The sequence below is a fragment of the Mustela lutreola genome, chromosome X (assembly GCF_030435805.1).
Source record: "Mustela lutreola isolate mMusLut2 chromosome X, mMusLut2.pri, whole genome shotgun sequence".
In the NCBI taxonomy this organism is placed as follows: Eukaryota; Metazoa; Chordata; class Mammalia; order Carnivora; family Mustelidae; genus Mustela; species Mustela lutreola.
The window spans coordinates 107058677-107082024 of record NC_081308.1 but is presented as its reverse complement, the minus strand read 5'-3'; the positions used below and the strand labels follow the sequence as shown (position 1 = coordinate 107082024).

General features: G+C 39.1%; 1 protein-coding gene and 1 pseudogene across 4 annotated transcripts in view; both read left to right on the top strand.

The window, feature by feature from the left end:
• The window catches only part of TENM1 (teneurin transmembrane protein 1), an 801117-nt gene that overhangs the window by 451590 nt on the left and 326179 nt on the right, over positions 1-23348 (top strand). For all 4 annotated transcript variants that reach the window (XM_059156967.1, XM_059156964.1, XM_059156965.1 and 1 more), the window contains exon 6: positions 5436-5676. In XM_059156967.1, the coding sequence (XP_059012950.1) occupies positions 5436-5676 (241 nt within the window). The remainder of the gene's footprint in view (positions 1-5435; positions 5677-23348) is intronic.
• LOC131822254 (5S ribosomal RNA) lies at positions 2648-2771 on the top strand (annotated as a pseudogene).

Here is a 23348-nt window from a genome sequence, read left to right as displayed (position 1 = left end):
CTCTGTCAAATAAATAAACAAAATCTTTAAAAACAAAGTTCACCTTAAAAAAAAATTCTTATATGAAACACAGATTGAAGGCCAAGAAAGGCAGACATGTTTTCTGACTCCCTGTGACCTTTTTCTATACCTTTGAGAATGTATGTGCTCGGGGTGCCTGGGTGGCTCAGTGGGTTAAGCCTCTGCCTTCGGCTCAGGTCATGATCCCAGGGTCCTGGGATTGAGTCCTTCATCGGGCTCTCCGCTCAGCAGGGAGCCTGCTTCCTCCTCTCTCTCTGCCTGCCTCTGCCTACTTGTGATCTCTGTCTGTCAAATAAATAAATAAAATCTTTAAAAATAAAAAGAATGTATGTGCTTCTCTTGGCAACATATACTGCATAGTAACTTTGGGGAAGAAAAAAAGACATTTTGAAGATTATTGTCCTAGTATCAGTACAGAAAAGTTTGATTGGTTAACAGGGATCTGGTGTGTCTACTTTGGTCACATTTTTCAGAAAAGAATTATCCATTTGGCATTGCCGTATTAATGACAGTATTTATTTTTAACACTTACAGAAAATTATTTTCATGTACAGTCAGTTCTGCTACAACACATGTTTTGAAAACATTAATTTGTTCTCATGCTATTGGTATCTTTGAGAACAATTTGAACTTAAGACAAATTTCGTGTTTGCATATGTGTGATTCCATCTGTTAAAAATACTGGGGAAGGCAGAAAACTGCACCCAGCAGAACAAACCATGTAGGAATATACAAAATGCACACGTGCATATACCTGAAACATCTACCAGTTGTCTTGGACAACTGGTCGCGTTCTGTTAGGACATTCGCCCATCCACAGTTGGGGTTAGATCTTTCTGTGTGACTCAGACAACCCTCCTCCCATCACTCCACAGTAACTTGTAAGTTGCAACCCATCTGACACCCACTTTCACAAGCAAACTTCAGGTCTCGTGCTCCAGACCCTTTTTCCCCATAAACCCTTTTCCAGTGCATGATTTTGCATAGGGCAATGAACATTAGAAATGAATGTAACTATAAGGATAGCCCAATGGACTGTTAATGAAGCATAGGGGGTGGCACCCTAATGGACCCTTCAATAAGTTCCCCCACAGTGTTTCTGAGTAGAAGTATTCTAATTTCTGGCGAAAAGTTGCTCGAGCTAAAAACCAACAAAACCGGAGGGCCTGCGTTGCTCCATGAGTTAAGGGCTCTGCCTTCGGCTCACGTCATGATCCCAGGGTCCTGGGATCGAGCCCCACATCGGGCTCTCTGCTCAGCGGGGAGCCTGCTTCCCCCTCTCTCTCTGCCTGCCTCTCTGCCTACTTGTAATCTGTCTGTCAAATAAATAAATAAAATATTTAAAAGAAAAAAAAAAAAACAGAAAACCCAACTAGGCATGCCCACTTTCTTTTCCCGCTTCCCTTTGGAGACAATGGCAATGTTGTTTCTGAAGGCCTATACTTCTGTTAACAGTTTTGCCACGCCTGAAATGCCTGAGATATACAATTTGGAGGAATTTTCCTTGCCTGGAGATTTTTCTTACCAAGTTATTTTGGACCTCAAACCTGAAACTGGATCCTACCCAAGTATATTATGTGAATTAGACCTTTCCATCTGAAATCTTAATTTACTTTCAGAAAGGTTTATAAGTATGTCCAGATATCCACATTTGCATAATCACTACACCTCCCCCCTCCCTTGTGTCTCTCTCTTGGACACAGAAATGTATGGCTGCCAGATACATTTGGAAGTGAGTGCATATGGACTCTTCACCCCTTGGAACTGGTGTTCTAAAGCTCCTGACACTGAACCCTAATGTATTTTTCATTAGTGTTTAATGTTGGAAAATCCCATTTCATGGAGCCCAAGGATTAAATTACTTCATTTGGAAGAGAGCAAGTGCACTCCCCATCTTTTTCCTGAGGTGAAAAAAAGAATGAAGCTGAGATCATTTGCATTTCATAAGGGCTTAAGGTCTGGATGTATTCCACTCAATTCCACAATCCAATATTGTAAAAGCTTTTAAAGACAATATTAACAAGTAGGGAAACCACTGCATATTTAAAATGTGGAAATAAAATACACAATAAAATAGTTATAAATCAACCCCCCCCACACACACACAATCAAAATAACTATACAAAGCAGTTCTACCTGTAGCAGAAGTGCTATAATATTTTATAATAATACCATGATTGTACTTTTCAATGAAGCAGAATTTTTATCATGTTTCATAATAAAGGAGTTGCAAAGATTTTAAGGAAATCTAGCAAGCAATAAATCCAGATGGTAATGAGTGATTATTCTTTTGAACAATTGTACTGAATAGAGACTTTGTATCTTTTGAATAACTGTACTGACACAAATACCTACTGATTAAGATAATAGATGTCTCATGCCATTTGGAGGTGTTCTGGACCCAAGACCTAAACTTGATTCCTTTTCTTCTTCTGCCTCTGGACTCCCACCTTTCATTTCCCTTGCTTGCATCATTAAGTTCATGGATTTAGATGGCAAGTCCATAGAGTGTGTCACTGCAGCTCTTTCCGTGTCTTGGACGGACATGATTTTAAGCACCTTCTTTGGGGTATCACTGTCCTTCTCCATGGCCGTTGGAGAGAGTTCACTAAGACCTTGAAGGGGAGTCTACAGCCATACCACCCTGAACGCGCCCGATCTCGTCTGATCTCGGAAGCTAAGCAGGGTCGGGCCTGGTTAGTACTTGGATGGGAGACCTTGAAGGGGAAAACCTACTGGCTCTGTGAACTATCAAATAGATACCCAATGGCCACATCAGAATGAAAGAGCTCAGGGGACACGGAGAGAGGTTCTCTAGGTCCCATGGGGGAGTGAAATAAAAGCTCTTAGGAATCTTACCCTGTACCTAGCATTGTGCTTATATGATACGCAAGAAAAGGAGATGATCTTGCTCTATGAAATATGCAGTCAATTTTGGTAGATAAGACAAAAACATGGGCTAACAAAGAGACTACTATAATATTGCAAACCCAGGGGCCAAAGTTATGATAAGAATAGTAAATGTTAAAGTCAGAGAAGACAATCATATTTATTTTCCAAAATACCTTATGAAAAAAAGTGCTGGGCTGGGCTGGGTGGGAGTCATCAGACATAGGCTGACAAATTCATGCAAGGTGAATGACTTTGAGCAAGTCACGTTACCTCTCTGAGCCTTGGTTTCTCATCTGTAAAATGGAGAGAGGAGAAGGGAGAGCTGAACTAGGTGATCCCTCTAGTCATTTCCAGTCTGAAAGTTTCATCCTTTGACTACATTTAATAAACAAGCAGTCATTGACATACTATGTCCAAGCACGTTACATGAATTAAATTTAATTGCTAAGAGAAAGGATGATTATCTCCATTTTACAAATAAGGAGTTAACATTTCTAAATGACAGAGGCAGAACTCAAACCCAGGTTTGCCGTAGCCCCAAATTCTACGCTCTTTCCACAATGCTGCACCACATACTAGCACACCAAATCATCTTCCTTTTCCACGTTTAAGGAGATAAGATCTAAGAGAGGGAAACAGACATATAAACAAATAACCACAATGGAAGGTGGTATGTCTTAAGTGAAAAATCCAGAAGATATGGAAGAGTCTGTGTCTCTAAAGCTTAAGGGGGTAAAGAAAGCTTGTATGACAAAGGTCTACATGTAGTGAATGGAGCACTGGCCAGAGAGTCAGGAGACGTGGGTTCTACTTTTGGCCATGCCAAGTGTCCCTGGATAAGCTGTTCTCTGGACATCAGTTTTCTCATCTGCAAAACGAAAGTATCTTCAAGGTCTTTGGGGTTCCAACATTTAATGCTTTTCTGAGTCTAAAGATGGAAAGCATACTTCTAGTTATGGTTATGAATATGAGCCCAGAGGTTTAAAAAAATTAATGAGATGTTAAGTGCTTGTGATGATATTTTTAGTGGATATGGGATTTGGGCTGGGCCTGGAATAATGGGGCTGATTTTGAAAATTCATGAAGCATTTTAGTTCCTTTTAAATAGCCAAGGGTAGCGGACTATCTAAAGGGATATTTTATATTAAAATGAATGATCACTACTCCTTTCCCTATCTATCTTTTGTACATTTTCCTTTTTCATACAGCAAGTTTATTTAAAGTAGAAAACATAGCCAAGAATTTGTTATGCTCTTGGGGCACCAGTATTATTTTAAAATATGAAAACCATGCCAGTGTCTTCGAAATTCAAGTTTGAGGTAAAAGGATGGAAAGAAGCTATTTTTTTCCCTGTGATCAGCCACTGCAAAGTGAGTCTCAGCACAAACCAGCTGAGCCCTTTTGCTAGGCATGGAAAGCCTCTGGCATTTTTCTGCTTTTCAACTCTCAGTCATTTGGGAGGTGGGACAAAGCCATGCTGTCTACAAAGTTTATCCAGAACGTGCTGGTGTTACAAGAGATCACTTGACATCTATTATGTTTCTCCTGTAGAAAAGAGGTGGCTATCAGCTACAATAGTGATTCCTTTTCAAAGGGGTTTAATTGGGGCATTTCTCATGGGCCAAATTCTAACTCGCTGCCTATACATGTGCCTGCCAGGAAAACAGTGGAAAAATACCAAACAATAGCAACAACAGAAGTCTGAGGACCGCTGTCCCAGGCTGCCCCCGCTGCAAACAGGCAGAGAGAAAAAAAAAAATGGTTTCCCTTCTGCCAAAGCTGCGGCTAATATGGCAGAGCTCCTAGAAAGGTGTGGCAGGTGGGGGAGGGGAGCAGATTGTGTGCTGCACGGCCATGGAAATACATATAATAACCTGAACAAACTCCTTTTAGCCTACCTCGAACAAGTAGCACTCTTAGTTGGGGGCGGGCTGGGGGTGGGGGGATGGGTGCTGGCGAAGAGATGAGTTTCAGGCAGTCGAGTTCCACACTCAAGGAGCTGAGCTGTTTTTCTGAAGTAGGGATTTGCTCCTGGGTAGGCAGGCTAGCATCCTTTCCTGAGGTGAACCAGAAGGTGGCCTTATACTTTTATTTCGAGGGTCGAATGATTTCTTTGTAACAAATTTGTGCCTTTCACTGGTATTTTCTGAAGTGAGACTTTTGCAACTGATGGAAATCGGCTCACTTCTGTTCTGTAACTTAGTGTCTTCTTGATGATTTATTTGTTCGGTAGCAGAAACTATGACAAATTGTGTGAGGCAGCCTCATTTACTTTTTAGCTGCTATAGCCCTGAAGAATTTGCATGTAAATGCAACTGTGAATGTTTTACATTTCATAAGCGTGCTGCACGTGTTTTTGTAAGTTAAGTGACATTTTTACAGATAGACTGAACTTGAGACTCCTTGGCCCCCACCCCACAGGTTATATTCTTCTAAAATCCTCAGTCTGACAAGCTGTGTTTTCCTGACTGCCAAGTGGGAGAGTAAGTCTCTATTTGGTGTTTTTCTTCTCTCCTCTTTAGACATGCAGAGCAGCCCACACAACCAGTTCACCTTCAGACCCCTCCCGCCGCCGCCGCCGCCTCCGCATGCGTGCACCTGTGCCAGGAAGCCGCCCCCTGCCGCCGACTCTCTTCAGAGGAGATCAATGACTACCCGCAGCCAGCCCAGCCCAGCTGCTCCACCTCCCCCAACCAGTACACAGGATTCGGTTCATCTGCATAACAGCTGGGTCTTGAATAGCAACATACCCTTGGAGACCAGGTACTTCAGCTATTATTGATCCCAATAACTTAAATATTGGCAGAGGATGATCCCACCTAGTGCCGAAATTCATCTCACCATAGACCTCTACAGAGACACACAGATGCACTCAGAGAGGCACACCCAGATGCCTGGGCAGAAGGCAGCCCCTCTGCAGGCACAGGAGCACACACAGATGCACACATCTAGATTTGAACACACTCACTGACACAGACCAAAACAGATTCACTTGGAAAGATGAAAGCACAGTTGCATAAACACCCCACAGGCAGCCACCCCCAAAACATATGAAACAAAGCAATTATCTAATCTACCAATGCTCCTTCCATGTAAAAGGAACTCGCCCCTTGTTTTAGGAAACTGCAACATTACAGGAAAATCCAAACACAATTAGAGGAACAGTGATAATTTGGATTTTATTTATTATAAGATTCTTTCAAAAAGTAAGTTGCCTTCAAATGTTTCTAAAAAGGATTTGCTTCATAGATTGAAGGTCCATGTGTACTTTAAAAAAAAAAAAAGGCTGTCTTTTTTCCATTGGACATTCTTTCCTGCTTTGTCCAAGATTAGTTGACCATAGAGTTGAGGGTCTATTTCTGGGCTCTCTATTCTGTTCCATTGATCTATGTGTCTGTTTTTGTGCCAGTACCATGCTGTCTTGATGATGACAGCTTTGTAATAGAGCTTGAAGTCCGGAATGGAGCCTGCTTACTTCTCTCTCTCTCTCTGCCTGCCTCTCAGTGTACTTGTGATTTCTCTCTGTCAAATAAATAAATAAAATCTTTAAAAAAAAAAAAAAAAGATTTTATTTATTTATTTGACAGACAAAGATCACAAGTAGGCAGAGAGGCAGGCAGAGAGAGGAGAAACCAGGCTCCCCAAGGAGCAGAGAGCCCAATGCAGGGCTCGATCCCAGGACCCTGGGATCATGAGCTGAGCCAAAGGCAGAGGCTTTAACCCATGAGCCACCCAGGTGCCCCTCCATGTGTACTTTTAAAAACTCAATTCTGCCTCTAGGGTGCTGTTTGGTCTTCTGACAAAAACTTTGCCTCTATTTTTCTGGCACTTCACATATTTGGGCTTTCAGATTCACTCTTTAAATCTTTGGCATGGGATTAAAGTTACAGATCTAGGTGTCTGGGTCATAATAGACTTTAGCACTAGAGGCGATTAAATGAGAAATTATTCATCATATCTAGGCACTCCCTCTTAAATCAAAAATTGCAACTTTCTATTAACATAGAAAGACATTACCCAATAAAACATATGATTTTGTTATCTTTTAAATTCAAGGACTTCCCCTTGCCTTCTATATGCCTTATTTAGATCTACTACCAAAGCTTTTTCTGAACACATTTGTATGTAAACAATGGGTATAATATATCACTTGATAAGCAATGTGTGCTGTCAACTCTGATCAATTTCCATCCCAATATCTGGGAATTGGAATGGAAAGGGGAGGACTAATAAACCCACATTATGAGCCTGCTTATTTTTTTTTCATAGCAGATGAAGTTGTATGCCAGCTGTGGCATCGGTGAATATGTCACCACCAACAAACTGAGAGCATTGTGGCTCAAATCCAGGAAACTCTATATCATCCATCACTATTAGATTAAATAGATTCATAAACTGATATTTCTGTTATCTCCCAAGAGAAAATGTAACAGTCAGCTCTGATGGTGAAGATAACCCAATTAAAACTGTACTAGTAATAGTGTTTGTGTATCGTTTCTTTCTTTCTTTTTTTTTTTTTTAATGAAAGAGGAAGGTGAATGAGGTGAGAGAAGCAGAGAACAATGTATATCTTCAAGGAGTTTTTGCTAATGTTGGTGATTTACTCACTCCTGTTTAAAATTTATTTACTCACTCTTTTAATTCCTTTGCAGGGCTTAGTGATAGAGAGCTAAGGAAACAATGGGGCAATCTGGTTATCTAGCAATCATGACAAGGAAAAAAAATCATGACACACTCCTTCCCTCTAAGAAGCTGAATAACAGGAAATCTGGAAGGAGGGTGGGGAATGGGTCTCAGGCAAATGAAAAGGGAAAACTATTCTTATTTGAAGTGTACATCTAGGCATGTTTGTACAAACTGCACCCACGGACCTTCTGTATCCATGCAACGAATGTATTAATTGGTCTCAGCTTCATAAGAAGCAGAGAAGAACATAAGTTTTCATGTGAGATTGTGCAGAGAGTACCTTTTTAGTACATTTGGGGATATATTCAGTATCACAAAGACAAATTTTTAAAAAACCTAGAAACCCTATCAGCTTGATGAGATAGGATTTCCCAAATATATCCTTTAAAATGCTTGCTTCGCATGGAGTCAGTAAAAGGTAGCTCTGGGGGTGTGTGTCTCAGCTTCCTCATCTCTAACAGTGAACATAGAAATGCCTGTCTCAACAAGTTGTGCAGAAGATCAAGCTAGTATGGCAGAAAGTGCCTCGTACATTGCAAAGCGTTATACAACTCAAAGGTATTACATTTTTTAATTTTTTAAATCATTATTAAATTATTTTAAAAATTAAAAAAATAAAAATTCTTATAATTAAAAATTCTATTAAATGTAATTTTATTAAACTTTATTAAAATTCTATTAAAAATAAAATTTTTAAAAATACTGTTATCCTTACTAAGTAGTCACAAACCTCTGCTTAAATAGCTCCAATACAGGTAATTGATTTATTCCAAAGGCATTCCATCCCATCTCAGGCAACTATTGGAGGATACTTCTTGAACCCAAATTTCCCACCTCTTTTTTTTTTTTTAAAGATTTTATTTATTTGACAGAGAGAGATACAGCAAGAGAGGGAACACAGCAGAGGAGTGGGAGAGGGAGAAGCAGGCTTCCCACTGAGCAGGGAGCCTGATGTGGGGCTCGATCCCAGGACCCCGGATCATAACCTGAGCTGAAGACAGACACTTAACGACTGAGCCACCCAGGTGCCCCCCAAATCTCCCACCTCTTAATTCTGCCCATTTCTTCCAGATCTAGTTCTACAGTCTCCCAGAATAAGTAAAATGCCTCACACGCCTGACAACCCTTCACCGCTCCTGATCCTGTTCTTTGACCGAAATGTTTCCCCATCAGCTGGTTTCAGATCCTCCATCTTGGTCTCTTTCTTAGAATACAGTTCTAAACTGCTGCCTGCACTTCTCTTAAAGTGTCCTACCCAAGGCTGAATGCAGGTGGGTAGTTTTATTAGGCTCCTTGGTAGCAGGGAGCAGTTTGTCTAGGTTGCCTCAAATAACTGAGAACATCTTTTCAAGATTAAGTAGTCCCCCGTTATTGGCAGTTTTGTGTTCTATAATTTCAGTAACCCATGGTCAACTCTGGTCTAGAAACAGATAATCCTCCTTCTGACTTAGCATCAGAAGGTCAGTAGTAGCCTGATGCTGTGTCAAAAGGCCTCGGTCAATCCCACATTTTATCTCATCAGATAGGCATTTTATCATCTCACAGCATCACAAGAAGAAGGGAGAATACAGGAAAGTATCTTAAGAGAGAGACCATATTCATATAACATCTATTATAATATATTGTTATAATTATTCTATTTTACAATCAGATATGTTGTTAGTCTCTTACTGTGCCTGATTTAGAAATTAAACTCTATCATAGGTATGTATAGGAAAACATAGTATATATATAGGGTTTAGCACTACTGTTCTTGATTTCAGGTATCCATTGGGGATTTTGGAATGTGTGCCCTCAGATAAGGGAAGACAATTAATTGTATTCTCTCAGTCAGGTGAAGCCAAGGGGAGAGAAAGGGTCATATGCTTTAAAAAAAAAAAAAAAAAAAAAAACTACAGCACAGCCACCTCTAGTTGCCCCTTGAGCAAGGGCTGGGAGCAGAGCTGATGTACATTTAGATGAAACTCTCAGCAATCACCGTGATTGACTCATTCCAAAATTTGTGCTGTGACTGACAGTTGGTTTCCTCCTTTGTTCTTTTTTGTAAAAAAAAAAATTTTTTTAATATTTTATTTATTCATTTGACAGAGATCTCAAGCAGGCAGAAAGTCAGGCAGAGAGAGAGGAAGGGAAGCAGGCTCCCCGCTGAGCAGAGATTTTTATTGGTTTATTTGAGAGAGAAAGAATGAGCAAGAGAGAGAGCACAATTGGGGGGGCGGGGCAGAGGGGGAAGGAGAAGCAGACTCCCTGCTAAGCAGGGAGTCCAATGCGGGACCCCAAGACCGTGACCTGAGCCACAGGCAGATGCTCAACCAACTAAGCCACCCAGGCACCCTGTCCCCTTTGTTCTGACTAAATATTTCCATTAATGCTGTTTACTCCAATATCAGTTTTTTTGTTGGTTACATAACACTACTGGTATACATTGAGAACACTTAGTAATTGAACTCTTACAACTTCTTAAAAAGTTCTGAGGCTAAGCCACCTTTCTTTTATTCTAAAATTGTATAGTTGGAGATTTTAAAAAAGATTTTATTTATTTATTTGACAGAGAGAATGAGAGAGAGAGAGAGCAACAAGCTGGGTGAGGGGCAGAGGGAGAAGCAGGCTCTCTGCTAAGCTGGGAGCCCAACACAGGGCTCAATCCTGGCACTCTGGGACCTGAGACAAAGGCAGACTTTCAACTGACTGAGCCACCCAGGCTACCCTATAGTTGGAGATTTTTAACTGAGTGTTTGGGATGGGGGGTGCAGGTAGAAATATGTTTAAAGCCTTGATTTGGCTTAATTTGATTTCCCTTGTTAGTCCATGGAGGTATAGTTGAATTCTAATTCTGTCATACAAAGTATTTGCATTGTATTGATCCCATAACTGTATCATCTGTACTTTTGTTAGGTTTGCTCTCCTCATTTCTGTGTCAGTCATTAGTAAAAATGTTATGTAAGGGACACCTGGGTGGCTCAGTCAGTTGGGCGACTGCCTTCAGCTCAGGTCATGGTGTCAGGGTTCTAGAATCAAGCCCCTTGTTGGGCTCCCTGCTCAGCAGGGAGTCTGCTTCTCCCTTTCCCTCTGCTCCTACCCCTGCTTGTGCTCTCTCTCAAGTAAATAAAATCTTTAAAAAATGTTATGTAGGACAAGATCAAGGTGGGAGATCTGTGACATGCCCCTGGAGTCCATCCTAGGGGTTGACACTTATCCATCAGGCAACATTCTTTTACTAGGATACCACCCACATTTCTCCATCTTGTTTATAGGCATATCATCAGAGACCTTGTCAAATGCCTTGTTGATATCCAGATACAATATGCCTACATTTTTACTGATCTGCCAGTCCAATAGCCATGTAAAAATAAAAGTGAAATGAGATTTGTTTAACATGACTTGTTCTTAGAGAATTTGTGCTGCCTACTCATGGTTACTATCTTTTTTTTCTATTTTTCTTTTTTTAAAGATTTTATTTATTTGACAGAGAGAGATCACAAGTAGGCAGAGGAGCAAGCAGAGGGGTGGGGGAGGAAGCAGGCTCCCTGCCTAGCAGAGAGCCCGATGCAGGACTCGATCCTAGGACCCTGAGATCATGACCTGAGCTAAAGGTAGAGGCTCAACCCACTGAGCCACCCAGGCAGCCCTGGTTATTATCTTTTTAAAAAGTGCTTGCAAATCATCCTATTAACAACATGTTCTAGAATTGTGCACGCAGTCAATATCATATCCCTTGATCTAGTTTAAGGATCCCATGTACTTCCCGTTTCTTTTAAAAACCAAAGCCAGTATGCTGTCTCCAGTCTTCTGACACACATCACCCACACCATACCTGAAACTTTAGCAACTATGACAAGGCAATAAAATCTACAAGACTTGTCACCACTCTGGGACGGAATTTTAATTTATTTAGAACAGTTGAGTGCCTTCTTATAAATGACCTTCTTATTCTAAACCTATATCTAAACAACAACAACAACAACTTTACGTTGTCTTCAGCAGGGTTTTTTTTCAAGTTTCAGGCTAACTTGGGGTAGAAACCTTCTTCGCATTATTTTCATCACACCCTCTTATATTTATTTATCCTTGATTTTCATCTCCTCCTTTTGTTCCATGTTCTTTAGAAATCTAAACTGAATAGAGAACACCCCGTGTGGGCATACTGGTTTCAATAGGCAACAAACCTTTCCAACTCTTAATTCATCTCCTTGTTTTTTAAATGTCTCAGGGCATAGAATCACATTGTCTTCACTTTAGAGAATGGTTTTCCTAAAGTCTAGGATTATGCTTCGTAATGTTCTTTTTGACTCTAAGCTACATTGGTTGCTTCCACAAAAGGTTCCCATCACCTCAACTCACCAGTTTCTCTTCTCCAGTCAGTAAGGGAAGCAAGGCTTATTTTCTCGACCTTCTCAGAGGTAGAGTTTTCAGCAAAGGAGGTTGAGGACCTGTCACATATTTGCCTTTAATTAAATGATACATCTAGCAGTTGTCTTTGGAGTTGAAATCACTCATATTCACTATGCTTTACTCTTAGGACACTTTTGTGGTCTGTGTTGGAAATGAGCAAGTGGCTTTTTGGAGACTCCCTGATCCACCATCTATTAGGATATAAACTTGGGCATACTGTGTTAACACTACCTCAGTCTTCTCGTCTGGAAAATAAGGATGATAGTAGCAGTAGCAACATTTTCATAAGGCTGTTGTGAGGATTAAAGGAGTTAATATCCACAATATATTTAGAGCAGCCAGGCACATAGTAAGCACTTGGTAAATGTTAAAATAACAATACCAACAGCAATACACAAGAAACTCTACTTTTGTTCCTATTTTTGTTTTCATCTAATTAAAGATGTTTCTACCCTTATGTTCATGCTTTCCCCAGGTAAACACATCATTTCACTTCCTTTCTTAGTATGCTTTTAAATAGAACATACTCTTTTGCCACTGTCTTAGTCCAAATGGGCTGCTGTAACAAAAACGCTATAGACTGGGATTTTTAAAGAGCAGACATTTATTTCTCACAGTTCTGGAGGCTGGGAACTCTGAGATCAAGGCACTGGCAAATCTGGCATCTGAATTCCTATGTCATAGACTGCTGTCTTCTCTCTGTATCTTCACATGGCAGAAAAGGCAAGGGAGCTCTCTGGAGTTTTCCACTCATAAGGTCTAATTTGGGGAGCTCTCTGCCCTTATGACCTAATCTCATCCTAAAGGCTCAACCTCCAAATATCAACACACTGCAGATTAGATTTCAACATGTGTATTTTGGGGGGATACACTCAATTTATAGCAACTACCAAATTCCAGTCATTAGAACCATTTCCTCCCTTAGGTTGTGATGGCACATGTCCGTGAGGCTTTGTAAGAGTGCCCTATGATAAATCTTTAGATCAACTTCAGATTGTTACCTGCCTTGTGTCATTCATAGAAATAACTCTCCTACTACCCAGTATATTCAGAATTATGTCCTGCCCTGAGCCCTCCCTTACTCAGAAATCAGTCTTTCCAGATCCTCCTCTAAGCCTTATCTTTTTTGTGGTGGGATGAGAGGAGCGTCTTTCACAACTGGGAAAGATGCACACATTGCCAAGATGGAGAGAGAGAGTCTGGGTGATGTGTGTAAGTGTACATGCTCAAATAACACTGGACTAAGCTACTTGATATAGTTGTGATTTGGGACACATTGCTTAACTTCCATGGGTCTCGATTCCCCATCTGTTCTGTGGAGAAAATGGCAGATCCTCCCTTGTGTGGTTGTTTTAAGAACCAAATAAGATAATCCCTGTAAAACATCTGCTCAGAGCTGGGCACGTAGAAAGTATACAGTAAACAGTATTTTTTATATAAAAGCCTGGGACTGACATGCTGGCAAAGAGAAGAATTCAGGGTCATGACATTTGGAAGATCAGAAATAGGAGGTCAGATTTTGAACCCAGGCTGTAGGGCCAGGGTCTTTACATCCAACCACTTATTGTAGTAAGGAAGGCAAAGTGAAATAAATAACAATACCATAAGTGCTCTATTAAATTTGAGTAATTCCAAGGTAGGAACACTTGGAGGTGGTAGATCTAACCCTATGGAATTGTTGAGATAGGGAAATGGGAAAGTAGAAATTTTCCTGAGAAAATGGCCTGAATGTAATTTATTACTACTAATAAATATAATTAATAATAAAATCATGAGGCAGCAGTAGGTGAAAAATGGAGGAAAAGGCATTCTGGGAAGAGTATTACACTCAAAGGCATGCATAGTGACCAGTTATCCATTTTAGTAATATTAAGACATTATTTTTTTTAATTTTTAATTTTTTATAAACATATATTTTTATCCCCAGGGGTACAGGTCTGTGAATCACCAGGTTTACACACTTCACAGCACTCACCAAAGCACATACCCTCCCCAATGTCCATAACCGCACCCCCCTTCTCCCAACCCCCCTCCCCCCAGCAACCCTCAGTTTGTTTTGTGAGATTAAGAGTCACTTATGGTTTGTCTCCCTCCCAATTCCATCTTGTTTCATTGATTCTTCTTCTACCCACTTAAGCCCCTATGTTGCATCACCACTTCCTCATATCAGGGAGATCATATGATAGATAAATGAGGCAGAAGAAGACATTATTTTTTCTATTCTTCCCCTCCCTCTTCTTCCATTTGCCATTTATTTATTTAAATTTTTTTTTAATTTTTATTTATTTATTTGAGAGAGAGAAAGAGAGAGCATGCTCACGAGTTAGGCAAGGGGCAGAGAGAGAAGCAGACCCCCTGCCGAGCAGGAAGCCCAACGTGGGTCTTGATCCCAGGTCCCCGGGATCATGACCTGAGCCGAAGGCAGATGCTTAACCTACTAAGCCACCCAGGCATCCCCATTTATTATTTTTTTAAGATTTAATTATTTATTTGAGAGAAAGAGAATGTGTGCCTGAGTGCAAATGGGGGGAGGGGCAGAGGGCAGAGCCTAATGTAAGACTCCATCCCAAAACCCTGACATCTTGACCTGAGGCAAAATCATGAGTCAGATGGTTAACTGACTGAGCCACCAAGGTGCCCTTCCATTTGCCATTTAAACCTTTTTCTAGCTTGTCTGGTCTAGATATACTGGTCTGATATATTCCTTTTAATACTAATAAGAGATCATCATTCTGGAACCAAGTCCATAATTTTTAAGCTATGATCCAGAAATCAAAATTTCATTCTGAAACTCCTGCTGTTAAATTGCCATATTCTCCATTCTTGTCCAGAGACTCATCCTTGGATATATACTTCAATTTGCAGATCCTTTTATTCTGATTCTTCTCCAGAAGGTCTCTCTTCCCCTGCCTGTGGGATAAACCTCAATCCCAAAACTGTTCTATACTTTTAGTGGTACAGTGTTACACCTTCTTCATGAAAGTTGGAAGAGTGGTTAAGAGTTTTGATTGTAGAAGCCAAAAAATGTGGGTTTGAGTTTCAGTTCTGCTCCTTATTAACTGTCTATATTTGGGCAAATTATTGCACCTTAGTTTCCTGACCTGGAAACTGGGTTAATAACACTCATTTTCATACTGCTGTTACAAGGATTATTTTAGACCTCACATGTGATTTGCCCTCATTTTAGTTTCCTCCCTCTTTCTGTTATTCCTCTGCGTCATATTCCTCCTTTCTCCATTCCATTGGTACTGGCTTTTGTTCCATTCTAGCTTCTCAGAATCCTGACTGTACCACTTTTCTTTCTGTGTTGGTCTTTCATTTCTGTCCACACACTTTGTATGTGAGTAGATTGCTCTGCCTTTAACACAAGGTTAAATGGAGTACTACTCATTTATATCAGGAACTCAAACATAACCCATTCCCCACAGAAAACTGGGACAGTTCTCTTAGCTTCTTGACCTCTTCATCTGGATTTACTTTGAAATGAAACTATGGCCATTTTTAGTTTCTCTTATTTATTCTCTTTGCTACTCCACAATTCAAACTCCTAACTCAAACTTTACTTGATACTCTTACTCATGGGGAATTTTTGGCCAAGTGTTGGCTCTAGACCTTTACTTGGATCAGCCCTAAGAGATGATGATGGACATTAGCCATGATCTACTCACCATAATGAGTCTTACTTAGAGATTTTGCTGTGATATTTAATACTATTGAGAACTTGGATTTACTATTAACATAACTGCTTCAACTAACAAAGACGAATCAGAATTGTGTGGAGGAGTCATGCCTGGCCAGAAGAGGGGGTAGCAGCTATTTTCATTGACTTTTAGTGTATTCTGACAGATGGCTGTAGCTTGGTATGAGGCTAACTGCCCTTGCTGGCTTTAGGCCAGTGTGACAGTCAACAGGATTATTTTTACAAAAGAAGAGACAGGGCCATTGATGGAGGAGATTTTGGCAAAGAAAGGAAATAAATGAAATTTATATGACGCATGTTTGTGACCAGACTTTTAAAGCTAGTGTCTATCTTGGGGAAATAAGAAATATTCATTAATAGTGATGGCAGTGATTTAAGTATTTATGGACTAATACTCCTTAAATATTAACCCATAAAGGTAAGTTCTCCAGGGGTAGTTATATTTCTTTGTTACATAGTACTACTAAAATATACCTAACATTTATAAGTAGGATTTTTTTCTTTAGTACATTTGCAATGGAAAAGTAGATTTAGAGACATAATTTTTTCTTTCAATAATGACTAAAGAAAAAAAACTCAGAATGTACATATTCAGTGCTTAGATCTAACAATATCTCATGCTTTAATCCTTTAACAGCACTGGGGTTAGCAAAATCTATCTTCAGCCACAGATTTAAAGATTCTTTTTAAGACGGGAAAAGACTTCGTAGAACTAATCTATGCCCTATAAATCCTGTTTACTACAGATGAGCAGGAATCAACCAAGCTTTTCAGCCTACACCAAATGATGGATGTGGAATATGTTGAATTTACATGAAGGAGAATTCTGTAGCCTTAAAAATATATGTTACATAGGGAGAGTAAAAATAGATCTATAATAGTCTATTGTGCTAAAGCAGTGAAGAGCAGTATTTTGGAGATTATCGTGATACAGTCTCTAGTCACTTTGGTGGTGGTATTATTTTTTAAAAAATGCTTTTGATTTGAATATTTTCAGTTTCACTTTCAAAGTATAAGCCATAGGCAAACATAATGTGTTTCATTTTATAAGGAAAGGAAATTTCACCATAGGTGAAATGAAATCTGGTGTTAATATGGAGACTTTTTTTTTTTAGCAATTCAAATGTGAATCTAAACAGATGTTTCAGGAAATTTTTTAAAAAATGAGTTGGTTGGTGAAATATGTGAGTGTACCAAACCAAAATTAAGGGTTTTTTTAAAGATTTTTATTTATTTATTTGAGAGGGAGGGAGGAGAGGGAGAGGGAGAAGCAGGCCTCCCCGCTGAGCAGGGAGCCGGATGCAGGGCTCAATCCCAGGGGATCATGATCTGAGCAGGAGGCAGACACCCAACCAGCTCAGCCACCCAGGTGCCCCCAAGATTAAATTTTAAAGGAATCTCTGTATAAGACTTTTTGCCTCCGCTCCATCATATATACTTACCTATCCTGGGTTGTATATTTAAAATAGAAATACCTGGTTTTGATCAAAAGAGATACTAGTTCTTAAAAATTTCATTGACTACAAAGTTACTTATCCAGTTAATCATAATAAATATTTACATTGCCATGTCAAGTTAATAGACACTTGTCTGTTACATTTTACTAGAAGTATGAAATGTATTTGAAGTAACAAAGAATGATTTTCCTATCAATTATTCTCATTTTCTACAGAGGGGTGTGTGTGTGTGTGTGTGTGTGTGTGTGTGTGTGTGTGTGTGAAAGACATTCTACTAAACATCTCCCTTTGGGAGAACCCAGCTGGCTCTTTATTAGTTCCACAACACAAAAATGTTTGCAGCTTTAAAAGCAGAAGATAAGATCAGGTTAAGTCTTGAGGTCTTTGAAATGTCTCTGTAAGAATTGTGAAAGTGTGGTACTGACTATTCCATTTAAAGAACAAGAAAACTCAAAAAGAATTGTCCCCTTTGGCGAAGAGATAAGCAAACAGTAACATCTGCTTCTCCATTCTGTTAATCTTTTCTGGTGTGATATCTGAGTATATAAGAATGTGTGTAATGTGAATATGTAAAATGAAAAACAGTTCAATATAAATACTATGATAAATTAATTCTAGCATAAATAAGTTTTTGTAAATTTTGACTAATATTTGTTGAGTGCCCACCATGGATCAGCCAGTATTCTAGTTGCTGAGGCTACAACAGAGAACAAAACAGGAAAAACCCCTGCCTTTATGGAGCTTACATTCTAGTGAGGGAGCTAGCCTTTATCCTCAGATTTAATTACATTGGGGCTAATAATAATTTAGGACCAGGGATCTATAGATGTAGTATGGGAGAAGGAGGAAAGGAGTCAAAAATACCTCTTAGAAGCCTTTCTTAACCTGCCTTTGCTTTCCCATAGTACCTTTCATAGAATTTTCCCTTATCTGTGGGCTCCCAGCATCCTGTGTGTATGCTTATGAGGACCTTATTCCATAGTACATTTGCACTCTCCAAATATTTTATTTACTTGTCTTTATTCACTGTTGTGACTTGAGTGAAGGACTATGTCTTCCTTTTTTGCTTTGATTCCTCAGTGCTTAGATAATATTGTTCAACAAAATTTTTGTAAGGTATATGGACAGAGTGAGCAGAGAATTATAGATGGAGTAGATTTCTGAAATTGGAAATAGTAATTGGTTGGAGCAGATAATGAGGTTTGTTTGGGGAATATTGAAACATCCATGAGGGATATCCATACTGGAAATGCTCAATATCCAATAAATAGTTGAAAATAAGGATCTGGGTCCCAGGAGAGAAAGAAAGAGAAAGTTTTCCTCCTACCACCTACCAAATGCTTGCTCTATGCTGAACATTTCGTCAAGCCATTATCACATTTATTCTTAACTTACATTTTTTAAAACTGAGGCTTAAAGAAGTTGAACAATATGTTGCAAGGTCACCAGTTAGTATGTAATGGAGCTAGTTCACTCCTGTGTCTGTCTGATTCCAGAGCTCATGATAGACATGAATAATGGAGAATTTCATGGGTAGACATAATAATTGAATTTCCATGAGTGACAGAGGAAACACTGAAAAACCTAGACAGGGTTTAGTGCAAGAAGTAGACCATAAACCAAACCATCACACCATTTACATCTTAGAGTAGTTCATGAAAGAAAATAAGCCGGCATAGATAATTGAGGAGTAATCATGGAAGAGAAGACACAATGGAAACAATTTCAAGGAGATCACCATCACCATTTTCAAGTGCTTCAGAGGAGTGAACTTGAATGTGGATGAGAAGAGACCATTCTTTCTGTCAACTACATACAGACTTGTTGACTTTGAAGCAGCCAATTTCAGTAGAGTGACGAGACTGAAGCTAGACTGCAGTGGGTTGAAAGAATTGGTAAGTGGTGAGAAAATGGAAGTGGAAGGTAGACTACACTTCCGAAATGGAATAGTAGATTGAGAGGAAGCTGAATTAGGACAAAACTTTCATATAAATTGAAAGGAGGAAAAAAAGAGGGGAGGCTACATTCAATGTGGAGGTCGATAGTAGTCACCAGTAGAGCAGTATAGATGATAGAAAGAAACCAACAGACCAAGTTGGAGATCAAGTTTCCTTACTGGTAACAAACGTGGAAACTTGCAGGAATGGTCACATAATGCGGAAGAACCCTAAATGATCTCTTACAGTGGTAGAGGTTTTTCCAGGCTGCCAGGTTTCAACAAGGGAATACCGCTGATGATGCCACCACCTCTGAAGTTTGTTTTCCTATTCTTACAGTAGAGGGTGGCCCTAAACCCTTTCACCCTTATTTAATGTTGGCTCAAATATAAGTCATATTTGATAAAAGGGCAAGCAGCTATCACTGGCCAACCCAAGATTATCATTTAGACTTCCTGTCTCCATCTGTCATACACAAAACACTAGGTAGTCCTCTGTTGCTAATGAAGATACTTAATAGTGACATATGTACACACAGGGCTTTCATAGACATTATAAAATCTAACTTGTGATTATTTTTAATTCAACTATCAAAATATCAAGTATAACATAAAAACACAGATATCACTGATTCTTTCCTTTTCTAGTGTAATATTACTCTCCCAAATAAATTGACTTTCTCTTCTGAAAGAAAATATTCACACTCTGCTATTTCCCCTACCTTTCGACTAAAATAATTGTTTTTCTTTAAAATCTGTAACAGTCTTATTCTTCCACATTTTGTCATTCAGTAGTATTTTATGGTAACATGGCTGGTTACTTTTTAATAGATACATTTTCAACTAAATGCTTTTTCTTATTTGCCATCTTCCTAAGACTCAGACTGTAGACAATATATATTGTATATATATGTGTGTATGTCTGTGTGCAAATGTGGGTATATGTGCCTATGTTAGTGTGTATGTATAAGTTTCTGTTCTTCAGAGTCCTTTTGCTGGTTATTTCATTTTAACACGAAACAACCCTGAGAAGGTAGACATAATAGAAATTATGCCCAACTTAAAAATGAGGAAACTAAGTCATGGGAAATTTTACTAATGTGTCCCTATGGCAGTTTAGAGCAAGAATTGGAGCTAGAATTCAAATCTCCCTGCAGCCAATCCAATATTCTTTGCACTCTAACAGTTTGTCTCTGGAATGTAAGCTATCCCTTTTTGTCTTTCAGTGAATATTTATAGTTCAGCTAAATTTCCCTGCCTGGAGATGTAATCTACGTTTTATTCTATTTATATTAAAATCTTGATGAGCCTAATGCCCAGAAAACTGGGGGTTCTGGTTAATTGGATTTGGTGAATAGCTTAAGGTTAAATAGAGCTTTTTAAAAATTGCCATTCTTGTTGAAAATCATTCTTAAATATGAATCTACTTTCCATTTTAATCCAAATGATCATAATTTAATCTATTATAATTGAAAATCTTATGTTAAGTAGGGGTTGTCATTCTGAACATGATTTTTTTTATTGTATAGCACTTTGAATGTAGAAAATATTGTAGAGTGAACAAAATGCATCATGGTTCCAAGATATCTTTGGGAATTTTGGGTGGCCTTTCCTGAGTAGTTGAAAAAACACTGGATTTAGAACTGGAAATCTTGAGACCAAGTCCAAATCTGCCACTAAATAGCTATGTGACCTTGATAATGTCTCTTTCTTCCTCTCCAACCTCGTTTTGCAGTCAGGTGAGGGAAAAAAGCTAGATGGTATTTGATGTCCTTTTGGTCTTTACTTTCTCTGTTATTCTGTAGCTTGTGTTCTTATTATTTGCTCTTCTGCTGAAAGAATCCTGCTTAGGGTATCTTTCCAGTTAGTTGGATGCTAATGAATTACAAGATTACAGATTCTAAGTCAGATATCTAATAAGTCAGATAAATTGAAATTAAACAGTTATGATTCCTTCAAAATTTCCAGAAGCCAAGAAGAAATGAAGAAAACACTGCACATCCCTATCAGGGGTAATGCTAATAGCAGACAAACATAGGAAACCAATCTTAGGCCAGTACAAGACTAGTCTGTGAACACGTTTTACCCCATACACATAGGTGCTCAATAGAAGTTTATTAAATACATGAATTTAAAAACAAAACCCTTTATAGAGACAGGATTCAAGATGCAACACCTCATAAAGACGTCTACCTTGCCTTGGGTCATATTGAGAAGCCCCCAGTGTTTCAGAATTTTCTTTCAATTTGCCATTTTCTGTCTAATTAAGAAATAAATATAACTTTACTTTATGTTTCTTATTGAAAGATAAAAATGCAACCTGTGTTGGGTTTAAGTTCCAACCAGACATTTCTGTGCTCCATTCTGTGAATCTATGATGATACTTTTTTCTGAGTACTGACAATGATGCCAAGAGAAAACAAGTTTAGACTCAATATTATATTTGCCAAATAGAGATGTATATTTAGAGGTCAGAGAAGTGCGTGGAATGATTATATTCTTGAAATTGACCTGACCTTGTTTATCTCCTTGTGCTGTCCCTGACTAATTAAAGCAAACCAATGGGTTTCTTCTTTGTACTCTTGAATCCATGCAGCATGGAACCAGAGAGAGAATATTTCCCTGGAAGGAATGCCTGGTTTCCACAAATTCTCCTGTGTTCACGTGGGATTTTAGTTTCTGAGCTTTAGAGCATAGCACAAAGCTAAATTTGACTGTTTCTTAGGTGACCTTACCTGAGGGGGGGTTAATGTTGTTTCAATTGCTATGATTATTGTATATTCTGCATGTTTTAATAAGTATATCAGGGTTTGGATTTATGCCTTGTGACAGTTCTTGAGAGGTACAATTTGAACAGCAATTCTAAAAATTGAAAGTAGAAAGTGTTTTCTATTCTCCATATCTTACAAAGATTTCCTTGTTTGGTCAGCAGGGGTAAAAGTTGGAGGTAATTATGAGTGAGCTGAACGTGCTCCCCGGCCCCAGGATTCAGGGTATTTGCTTGGATAATAAACCAATCCCAAGTGCAGATAGCCTCAAGGGAGGAACAGCTGTGAGGTTGGAAGGAAGATAAGATCATGAGTGACTGGCAAGAAAATCTTTTTTTCTGGGAGTCTTATAAAGAATGACAGATTCCCTCCCACAGGGATGTTGAAAACTTCAAAAATGCATGCTCCAATCAGAGGAATAGTTTTAGACCAACGTTTCTCAACCTCAATATGGCATTTCAGGCTGTATGATTCTTTGTTGTGGGCACTTTCCCATGCATAATAGAATGTTCAGCAGCATTCCTAGCCTCTTACCCACTAGATGCCAGGAGCACCCTCCCCCTAGTTGTGTCAACCAAGCATATCTCCAGACAATGCTAAATGTCCCTTGTGGACCAATTCATCCCAAATTGACAAACACCATTTTAGACTAATGGTGAAACAAAATCTTTTGTTTCCTTACCTACTCACTTTACTCAACCCCTCTTAAGATTCTAGCAGTTTCTTTTGTTCCCTTCCCATCTTCCCTCTTCATATTCCTTTCTTCTGAAGACTTTGTTAGTGGGTTTAGATAATTCTCTAGTTTATAGTATAATTTGTGTTGGAAACCGCTGCTATAAATTGAATGTTTGGATCTCCCCAAAATGCATCTATTGAAAACCGAGATGATGGTGTTAGGTGGGGCCTCTGGGGGATGATTAGGTCCTTAGATCCTGAGGGTGGAGCCTTCATGAATGGGGACTAGTGCCCTTGTGAAAGAGGCCTCCGATTGCTCTCTGACCCCTTCTACCCACTAGATGCCCACAGCAGGCTGGGGAACAATCTGCCCTTCACCAGAACCCTACCATGCTGACACCTCGATCTCAGACTTCCAACTTCCAGAACTGTAAGAAATATATTTCTGTTGTTTATAAATAAAGAACTGAAGTTGATGGTATTTTGTTATAGCAGTTCTAACAGACTAAAGCAACCGCTAAACTAAATCCATTTAGCTCTAGGTTTCCCCACCCCCACCAACTGGTTTCCTTTTCATATAGAGGTAACTCCTTATATAACTTTATCCCCAATTAACTTGTCATATCCTGCATTTCTGTGTGAGAGTCTTAAGCAAGAGGAATATATTTTTGACTGTGTATCAGTTTGTATATATACTTTATTGGCCTGTTTTCTGGGAATACAAAACCTGGAAAAAGCAATGTATCACTGCTGACTATTTGGATCAGATCCAGACAGGGGAGCCCCAGGTGACCTCCAAAGCCACTAACAAATGATCCTAT